This window comes from Anolis sagrei, chromosome Y (assembly GCF_037176765.1).
Source record: "Anolis sagrei isolate rAnoSag1 chromosome Y, rAnoSag1.mat, whole genome shotgun sequence".
In the NCBI taxonomy this organism is placed as follows: Eukaryota; Metazoa; Chordata; class Lepidosauria; order Squamata; family Dactyloidae; genus Anolis; species Anolis sagrei.
The window spans coordinates 8,102,623-8,113,196 of NC_090035.1; the positions used below are offsets into that span (position 1 = coordinate 8,102,623).

At 42.5% G+C, this 10,574-nt stretch overlaps 1 protein-coding gene across 1 annotated transcript in view; it reads left to right on the plus strand.

The window, feature by feature from the left end:
- The window catches only part of LOC137095381 (IQ domain-containing protein E-like), a 49,679-nt gene that overhangs the window by 34,824 nt on the left and 4,281 nt on the right, over nucleotides 1-10,574 (plus strand). Inside the window, exons 18-20 of the mRNA XM_067461981.1 lie at nucleotides 342-452; nucleotides 5,795-5,922; nucleotides 6,289-6,404. Of these exons, the coding sequence (XP_067318082.1) occupies nucleotides 342-452; nucleotides 5,795-5,922; nucleotides 6,289-6,404 (355 nt within the window). The remainder of the gene's footprint in view (nucleotides 1-341; nucleotides 453-5,794; nucleotides 5,923-6,288; nucleotides 6,405-10,574) is intronic.

Sequence of the window (10,574 nt, forward strand, 5' to 3'; positions counted from 1 at the left end):
AAAAGTAATCCTGCCAGTTCTTCATACATACTGTTAGGGCCAAGATTTCAGAAATTAGGCAATTAGGACCTAGGAAATTAAGGCTAGGGCCTAGGTTCTGAAAGTACATCTTAGCGTGGTGTCTGCGTACTGGTAGGTTTTGCTTATTGTTCTTCCCCAGGTCTGTCTTCAGTCACAGATCAGAGTTTCCACCTTTTCTCTTGAATGGCAGGACAGTGTGGATGTCACAAGGGAAATAGTCCTTTTCTGGCATCCCCTGCTGTCCCCTTGGGCTCTGCATTCATTTGTAGCTGTCATCTTTCAAGGGAGAATTTCCATTGATTTCATTCCTCTTTTATTAGGCGGCTGTTGTACTCCAGGCAGCATTCAGGGGACATTTAGCTCGACAGAAGCAATTATCACGTTACGCACAAGGTCAAAAGCCTCATCACAAACCCAGCACTGAGAATGAGGTAACTATCGGATCAAGTAGGGTTTATAGTCACAATATGCATTGGTATTTTTTCCTGTTATGTGTAAACAGTCTGCTACGCAGAGGAACATACTGGATGTCCCTTCCTTTTCTCCTTTATTTAATAACTAGCTTGGGTATCCGGCATCGCCTGGGCTATTTGAAAAAGCCAGTGTTTTAATTGTTCCAAATGCATAAGGTTGTGGATTACCAACAACTAACATCGTGCCAGGTTAACCCCGAAAAACTCCATCAGTACTTTGTTCTAGATGCATCATTGGTGGGGTTCAGTGTGCTCTCTGGCTGTAGGGTAAACTACAACTTCCACTACGGTGAGTTCCCCTCAAAACACTCTTGTAGGTTGAATTAGTCATGGGGGTTTTGTGTGCCAAGTTTGGTCTAGGTCCATCATCAGTGGAGGTCACAGTTTATCAGATTGTGGGTGCACTACAACTCCCAGAAAAGAAGGTCAGATCCTCCCAAACTCCTCCAAAAATCAAATTTCAACGTATCAGGTATGTGTGCCAAGTTTGGCCCAGATCACAGTGCTCTCTGGATGAAGGTGACCTACAACTCCCCCAAATCAAGGTGAATTTTCCCCAGAGAACTCCAGTATTTTTGCTGGTCATGGGGGCTCTGTGTACCAAATTTGGTTCAATTCCATCTTTGGTGGGGTTCAGAGTGCTCACTGATTACAGGTGAACTATAAATCCCAGTACCTACAACTCCAAAATGTCCAGGCCAATTTCCCTCAAAATCAACCAGTATTTAAATTTGGGCATATCAGGTCTGTATGCCAAGTTTGGACCAGATCCATCGGTGTTTGTGTTCATATTGCTCTCTGGGTGTAGGTAAACTACAATTCCCCCAAATCAAGGTGAATTTCCCCCTGAGAGCGCCAGTATTTTTGCTGGTCATGGGGGCTATGTGTACCAAATTTGGTTCAATTCCATCTTTGGTGGGGTTCAGAGTGCTCACTGATTACAGGTGAACTATAAATCCCAGTACCTACAACTCCAAAATGTCCAGGCCAATTTCCCTCAAAATCAACCAGTATTTAAATTTGGGCATATCAGGTCTGTATGCCAAGTTTGGACCAGATCCATCGGTGTTTGTGTTCATATTGCTCTCTGGGTGTAGGTAAACTACAACTCCCCCAAATCAAGGTGAATTTCCCCCTGAGAGCGCCAGTATTTTTTGCTGGTAATGAGGGCTCTGTGTGCGCAGTTTGGTCCAATTCTTTGGTGGAGTTCAGCGTGCTCATTGATGGCAGGTGAACTATAAATCCCAGTACCTACAACTACAAAATGTCCAGGCCAATTTCCTCAAAACCAACCATTATTTAAATTTGGGCATACCAGGTCTGTACGCCAAATTTGGACCAGATCCATTGGTGTTTGTGTTCATATTGCTCTCTGGATGTAGGTAAACTACAACTCCCCCAAATCAAGGTTAATTTTCCCCTAAGAGTGCCAGTATTTTTTTTGCTGGTAATGAGGGCACTGTGTGCGCAGTTTGGTCCAATTCTTTGGTGGAGTTCAGCGTGCTCATTGATGGCAGGTGAACTATATATCCCAGTACCTACAACTCCTATAAATCATGCTGAATTCTCCCCAAACACCTCCAGTATGTTCAGTTGCGGATCAATTCCTCTGTTTGCTGTGTACCATAGAAAATAATAGGAAAGGGTTAAAGGAGAGGCAGTGGGTGAGGTCATGCAAATTCCACACCAATGGAGGGAGTCAGAAACACTGGGATATCTGTGGTGGAGGAAAAACAGAAAATCTAGGATGAAATTGTCCCTGTATGAAAGCCTTCACTTGGGTGGTGGGCAGTATGGCGTTGGTGGAGAACATTGGCAGGACTCTTGGACATGTTCATGGTGCTCACTTCACCTGCAATGTTATTGGAAGGAAGGCCATTGGTGTCTCCTGAGCCACACACATACATATTTTCACTTTTATTGTGTGTATAGAAAAACTCAATCAACACAAGTATGGAATTAGTTAAAACATAAATATAGAGAAAAATGTCTTTTTAATGAAAGATTAGACCAATCCCTGAGGCATAAAACTTTCAATATCTGTTACAGTGATGATTAATGGATTGCCTATCCAAAGTTCTGAATACCAATTGAAGGGAGCGTTCTCTTGAAGAGTGGGAGGGTGCCATTGAGCTCCTTGTGGACTTTCCAGAAGCCTCTAGTTGGCTACCATAGGGACAGAATTCATCTCAATGCAGGCCTGATCCAGCTGGACTCTTATGTTCTCCTCGAGAGCAGTACATGTAAAAAAGATCTTGGAGTCCTCATGGACAGCAAGTTAAACATTTGCTGCCACAATGTCATGTGGCGGCAAAAAAAAGCCAATGGGATTTTGGCCTGCATCAATAGGAGCATAGTGTCTGGATCTAGGGAAGTAATGCTACCCATGCTCTATTCCACCTTGGTTAAACCACACCTGGAATATTGTGTCCAATTCTGGGCACCACAATTCAAGAGAGATATTGACAAACTGGAATGTGTCCAAAGGAGGGCGACTAAAACGATCAAGACTCTGGAGAACAAGCCCTATGAAGAGCGGCTTAAAGTGCTGGGCATGTTTAGCCTGAAGAAGAGAAGGATGAGAGGAGATATGATAGCCATGTATAAATATGTGAGAGGAAGCCACAGGGAGGAGGGAGCAAGCTTGTTTTCTGCTTCCTTGGAGACTAGGACGCAATGGAACAATGGCTTCAAACTACAAGAGAGGAGATTCCATCTGAACATGAGGAAGAACTTCGTGACTGTGAGAGCCATTCAGCAGTGGAACTCTCTGCCCCGGAGTGTGGTAGAGGCTCCTTTTTGGAGGTTTTTAAACAGAGACTAGATGACCATCTGTCAGTGGTGCTTTGAATGCAATATTTCTGCTTCTTGGCAGAGGGTTGGACTGGATGGCCCATGAGGTCTCTTCCAACTCTATGATTCAATCCTGTATCCCTGTTTCATACTCCTGCAATCATTTTTAATTTATTTCTGTAGAGTATTTATACTCTGGTCTTCAGGCAAAAAGACTTTCAAAACAGCTGACAAACTGTTAATTTGACAGTTCCATGCCCTCAGGTTTACAATATCAATAAGACATGACACACAAGGAAAAGAGAATCTCTGGAAGGGAGGGAATTGAACCCAGTAGCTACTCCCAGTTCTTCTTTCCCTCTGGGACCACAATGGGGGCAACTGATGTAGAGGAAGGGTCTTCATCTTCTTCTAGATCAATGGGTCTCAACCTTTCTAATGCTGCGACCCCTTAATACAGTTCCTCATGTTGTGGTGACCCCCAACCATAACATTGTTTTCGTTGCTACTTCATAACTGGACCAAATTTGGCACAAATGCCTGAAATGCAGATTCCCAGATTAGTTTAGTGTTTACACCTTATTTTATTTTACCAGTTGTTTAATATTTAATGTTTATTTTACTTAAGTGATATTTGTCTTGACTGTTCTAATGTAGGACAAATCCTATGTAGAATCATACTACGTATTTTTTGACATTAATAGTGAAATCTGAAATATATACAGAAAGTTTTTACTTTATGTCATTTGGGAGATGTAGTTGCTGGGATTTATAGTTCACCTACAATCAGAGAGTATTCTGAATTGAACCAAACTTGGCACACAGAACTCCCATGACCAATAGTAAATACGGGAAGGGTTTGTTGGGAATTGACCTTGAGTTTTGGAGTTGTAGCTCACCTACATCCAAAAAGCACTGTGGACGCAAACAATGATGGATCTGGACCAAACTTGGCATGAATATTCAATGTGCCCAAATGTGAACCCTGATGGAGTTTGGGGGAAATAGTCCTTGATATTTGGGAGATGTAGTTGCTGGGATTTATAGTTCACCTACAATCAGAGAGCATTCTGAATTGAACCAAACTTAGCACACAAAACTCCCATGACCAACAATAAATACGGGAAAGGTTTGTTGGACATTGACCTTGAGTTTTGGAGTTGTAGTTCACCTACATCCAGAAAGCAGTGTGGATTCAAACAATGATGGATCTGGGCCAAACTTGGCACAAATCTTCAAAATGCCCAAATGTGAACCCTGATGGAGTTTGGGGAAAATAGTCCTTGATATTTGGGAGATGTAGTTGCTGGGATTTATAGTTCACCTACAATCAAAGAGCATTCTGAATCCCACCAAGGATAGAATTGGGCCAAACTTCCCACACAGAACTCCCATACCAACAGAAAATACTGTGTTTCCTAATGGTCTTTGGCGACCCCTCTGATGCCCCCCTCGCGACCTCCCCAGGGGTCCCGACCCCCAGGTTGAGAAACGCTGTTCTAGAACCAAACATGATGGTAGTTGAAACGGAGGGATGCCATTTCAATCATAGCTTGGAAAAGCAACTTCTTGAACAACAACTGGCCATATTGACTGGAAGGTTCTGGGGATCTTTCTCCTGTGTGCCTCTTCAAGTCAATTCTGACCTATGGCAACCAAAAAATGAACCAATCACAGGGTCTTCTTGGGAAGATTTATTGAGAAAGGTTTGGCCGCTTTTTGCGCCCGAGAAAGCATGACATATCCAAGCTCACCTAATGGGTTTCCATGACTGAGCAGGGATTTGAATCTTGGCCTCCAAATTCATAGTCCGATAATTCCACTACATCCCATTGGCTTATGTCTGGGAATCCTAGTCCCAAAAATAATGTTTCCAAGCTCACCTTTGCTGCCTGCAAGAGGGTAAACTCAGCTTTTGTAGGTTGTTTTTCTTTGTGGCAAAAGGGCGTCTTTTTGGTTCAAAGCGGAGCCCCTGGTAACACAGCAGGTTAAACCGCTGAGATGCTGAACTTGCTGACCGAAAGGTTAGTGGTTCTTGAACCACTAACCTAGTGAGCGGGGTGAGCTCCTGCTGTTAGACCCAGCTTCTGCCAACCTAGCAGTTCAAAAACATGCAAATGTGAGCAGATGAATAGGTACTGCTTCGGTGGGAAGGTATATGGTGCTCCATGCAGTCATACTAGCCACATGACCTTGGAGGCATCTATGGATAATGCCGGCTCTTCGGCTTAGAAATGGAGATGAGCACCAATCCCCAAAAGTCAGACTCAACTAGACTTCATGTCGAGGGGAAACCTTTACCTTTGGTTCAGATCATCTTCCTTCCCACTAAGACTAACTAAAAACTTTCAGGAATCCCCCACTTGGGCTTTAATGGTCTCCAATGCTTATTTTCCCACTGCTGATGGGTACAAAACCCCCAACAATGGGGGAATGGGGTCAACATTGAAACCAGAGAAACTGCCACAGTGGAATAAATTCACTTGCTTTTTGGGTAAATTTCCTAGACTACGGATTCATCATGTGGGTCCAGCCCATCACAAATCACTGCTGATTGCAGCATTGGAGAAGATGATGTGAGGCTGATTCAGTCGGTTTTCCGGGCTCACGTCGCACGGATGCAACATCAAGAAAAGTGAGTGCAAAGAGTTCACATTTTTTGCAAGATTATTTCAAAACAGTGTCTTCACCTTTACAACTTTTGGCTTTGGCTAAGAAAAAAAATCCCTAAAAAATTCCAGCTTTCTTTACAGCTTTTTGTTTTGGGGGCTTTTAGTCACAGAAGCCACATCCAATCTTAAGTGGTGTTCTGCTGTTTGGGATTTTTATATTTCCCCAAATAAAGCCTCTCTCTCTCAATGATCCTTTATATTTTGGTTTGCAGTGGTTGGGATTTTTATTTTCAAATAAATCCTCAACATCTCTATACAGTGCAATACTCTAACCATGAGACTTCACTTTCTTCTCTTTTATGGCTCTTTCAATTCTCCACTTCTTGCAGGTCACGGATCTCTAGCCTCGAGAGTCAGAAAGCAAACCCAGTTGCCTTCACTGGAGAGGAAAAGCCAGTCTGGTCTCCATTCAGACATCCGCCTCTTGCCTTCACTTTAGTGCCAAGTAATCTCATAGTCTTGTTGCTGTATTACCTTGATACTTTCTTTATCATTCAATCTTTGCTGGTTTGTGTGGACTTAGCATAGGTGCGTTTGCTTCTGTTTAGACTCATTCAGCTACTACTTGAATACTTCTAGCAGCTCATTTTCCATCTCATTTCCTAGGTGGAATGCATATAAGTATCTTATTTATTTATTTACAGTATTTATATTCCGCACTTCCCACCTCACAGGGGACTCGGGGTGGGTTACAAAGCACATATACATGGCCAACATTCAAAGCCATTAGACATACAACATATATAGACAGACACAGAGGCAATTTAACATTCCAGCTTTCCAGCTTCATGAGCGTATGCTCGATTCCAGCCACAGGGGGAGCTGCCACTTCACTGTCCACTTGTGACACTGAGTCCTTGATGGAGTACTTCCTCATTCTTCTGCAAGCTGCTGGAAGGTTTTATGGCATCATAAATTAGTTAAAGGCAGCTTTCCAGCTTCATGAGCGTATGCTCCATTCCACCCACAGGGGGAGCTGCCACTTCACTGTCCACTTGTGACACCAAGTCCTTGATGGAGTACTTCCTCATTCTTCTGCATAGCGTCATAAATTAGTTAAATTAGCCTCCCTGCATAAAGCAGTACCTAAATTTCCTGCTTGACAGATGCAACTGTCTTTTGGGCTGCATAGGTCAACAGCAAGCTAGACTATTAATGGCCGGGAGCTCGCTCCAACCAAGGCTGGCTTCGAACTCATAACCTCTCGGTCAGTAGTGATTTAATGCAGCTGGCTACTAACTAGCTGTGCCACAGCCCGGTCCTACGTCAGGTGTATGTGTGTGTGTGTTTTGGGCCTCAGGTTTACATCACAGACTGATTCGATCGCAAAGGGGCTGAGAGCAAGCCTAAGGCTAAACACAGGCTTGGCCCTCCGTCTTTTAGCGGAGCAACCGAGTCATTGATTTTTCAATTGTTATAACTTTTATACGTTGACAGCCATTCCATCACATTGATTTTTTTACATAGGCCGCAGAGTAAGTATCAATTACTGCGGACTTCATCGGGTTGTTGGGAAGGTTAATAACTAGCATTACTTAACAGCTTAACCGTTCCAGACACAAGCTGTCCAAAACATATAAAGCGAAGAGACGGCCCACGGCGGGAATGGCAGGAATAGATGGATGGCCCATTTCATTGTTGCTATCTGTTATCTGCAATAGAGGGGAATTGATAACATACCAATTGATTTCCCCCCGTCTGCGGTTGCTGCCCGTTCCCACTGAGAGTGAGCTTGCCTTTTATTGTGCGATCAGGGGAAGCTTTGCCTGCTGCATTGAGGCTCCCCTCCATATTGGGAAGGTAACCTGTACTTTTGTGATTTCTCCCTCTTCTCATTCATCTCTTTGTTGTTTGATCAAATTGTATTGTCCGTACCGTGTCGAGCTACACTTTTGTCAAGCTGCTGTTTGTGTGTGAGGGGGAGAAGAGAAAGGAGGCATTCTTATAGCATAGGGCAGTGTTTCCCAACCTGGGGGTCAGGACCCCTGTGGGGGTTGCAACGGGGTGTCAGAGGGATCGCCAAAGACCATCAGATAACATAGTATTTTCTGTTGGTCATGGGGGTTCTGTGTGGGAACTACAACTCCCAAATGTCAAGATTCTATTTTCCCCAAACTCCCCCAGTGTTCACATTTGGGCATATTGAGTATTTGTGCCATGTTTGGTCCAGATCTATCATTGTTTGAGCCCACAGTGGTCTCGGATGTAGGTGAACTACAATTCCCAAGATCAATGTCCACCAGACCCTCCCAGTATTTTCTGTTGGTCATGGGAGTTCTGTGTTCCAAGTTTGGTTCAATTCCATCATTGGTGGAGTTCAAAATGCTCTTTGATTGTAGGTGAACTATAAATCCCAACAATTACAACTCCCAAATGACAAAATCAATCCTCTCCACAACCCCACCGGTATTCAAATTTAGTTGTATTATTGGATATTTGTGCCCAATTTGGTCCAGTGAATGGAAATACATCCTGCATATTGGATGCTTACCGATTCATAACAGGAGCACAATTACAGTTGCGAAGTAGCAACGAAAATAATGTTACTGTTGGGGGTCACCACAACATGAGGAACTGTACGAAGGGGTCGCAGCATTAGGAAGATTGAGAAACACTGGCTTAGGGTTTGTTGTTCAGCGCATTGTCTCTAAGTACTCTCTTATGTCCCAACTAGCTGTTCCCCGCCATGTGTTTCCGTGACCCAGTCTCTGTGCATGTGTCTTGTGTGTATATATGTGTATATATTTGTGTATATATGTGTGTTTGCATATATATGTGTGTGGTTTTGCGCATGCCTTGTATTTTTTTTGTTCTTTGGCTTTTTAAGTCTCTTTTGCTGTGTTTTTCAGTGTTTTTATGGTCGCTCTTTGGCCTGATAGGTGTCTTGTGTCCAAATTTGGTGTCAATTTGTCCAATGATTTTTGAGTTATGTTAATCCCACAAACGAACATTACATTTTTATTTATATAGACTAGTCATCCCCTGCCACGCGTTGCTGTGGCCCAGTCTGTGTTTTTGTGTTTTGTGTGTTTATATATGTGTGTATGTGCATGTCTATATTTGTGTATATGTGTATATATGTGATTTTGTGCATGCCTTGTATTTTTTATTTTTTTGGCTTTTTAGGTTTGTGTGTGTATTTATGTGCTACTAACCATCCCCTGCCACACGTTGCTGTAGCTAAGTCTGTGTTTTTGTGTTTTGTGTGTTTATATATGTGTGTATGTGCATGTCTATATTTGTGTATATGTGTATATATGTGATTTTGTGCATGCCTTGTATTTTTTATTTTTTGGCTTTTTAAGTCTCTTCCACTGTGTTTTTCAGTGTTTTATGAGTGATGGTCACTTGTTGGCCTGATAGGTGTATTGTGTCCAAATTTGGTGTCAATTCGTCCAGTGGTTTTTGAGTTATGTTAATCCCACAAACGAACATTACATTTATTTATTTATTTATTTATTTATTTATTTATTTATGCTAGCCGTCCCCTGCCATGCGTTGCTGTGGCCCACATGGGGGTTCTGTGTGGGAGGTTTGGCTCAATTCTATCGTTGGTGGGGTTGGTGGACTGTAGGTGAACTATAAATCCCAGCAACTACAACTCCCAAATGTCAAGATTCTATTTTCCCCAAACTCCACCAGTGTTCACCTTTGGGCATATTGAGTATTCGTGTAGAGTTGGTCCCGATCCATCATTGTTTGAGTCCACAGTGATCTCTGGATGTAGGTGAACTACAACTCCAAAATCAAAGGACACTGCCCACCAAACCCTTCCAGTATTTTCAGTTGGTCATGGGAGAACTGTGTGCCAAGTTTGGTTCAATTCCATCTTTGGTGGGGTTCAGAATGCTGTTCAATTGTAGGTGAACCATAAATCTCAGCAACTACAACTCCCAAATGACAAAATCAATTTTTTTGAGTGAAGGACATACATTGGGTTCTTAGGTGTATTGTGTCCAAATTTGGTGTCAATTCATCCAGTGGTTTTTGAGTTATGTTAATCCCCCAACCAAAATTTTATTTATATATATATATATATATATATATATATATATATATATATATAGACACACACACACACACACACACATACACTAATAATGAGCCTCAGTTGAACATATATTTGGCTTGAATAAATGGAAATTTGGCCTTTGGATTCGTACCTGAACCCTCACACAGGGGGCATGGTAAATTGATATATGACTGATTGGCAGCTGAGATAAATGAGTTTCAGAAAACAGGAGCCAAGATGGAGGTTGTAATTGGTTTCTAATAGCCTAATCCTAAACATAATGCAAGTGTATATTGGGAGGAGGAATTCAATTGTGCTGGTCTCCATGGAAGCACAATTAGGAAGTTTCGCGTCTCAAAGTGGTTCTGAAACAAAGAAATAAAAGCTGGCAATGGGGTCTTGGCTCCAAATGCAGTATAGTAATCCAGCTAATAATAGGCCCTGACTAGTTCCAAAAAGAGAAATAGACCTAAAAAGCAAGACCTCTTAATTATTCTCTCTGTTCTCAGGGAACTTGCTTTGTTTGCCTCTATCCTTAGTGCAATTAGTTCATAAATCGTCCCACTCAAAACTGTTCTTTTCCCACCCCAAACTTCCACAAAT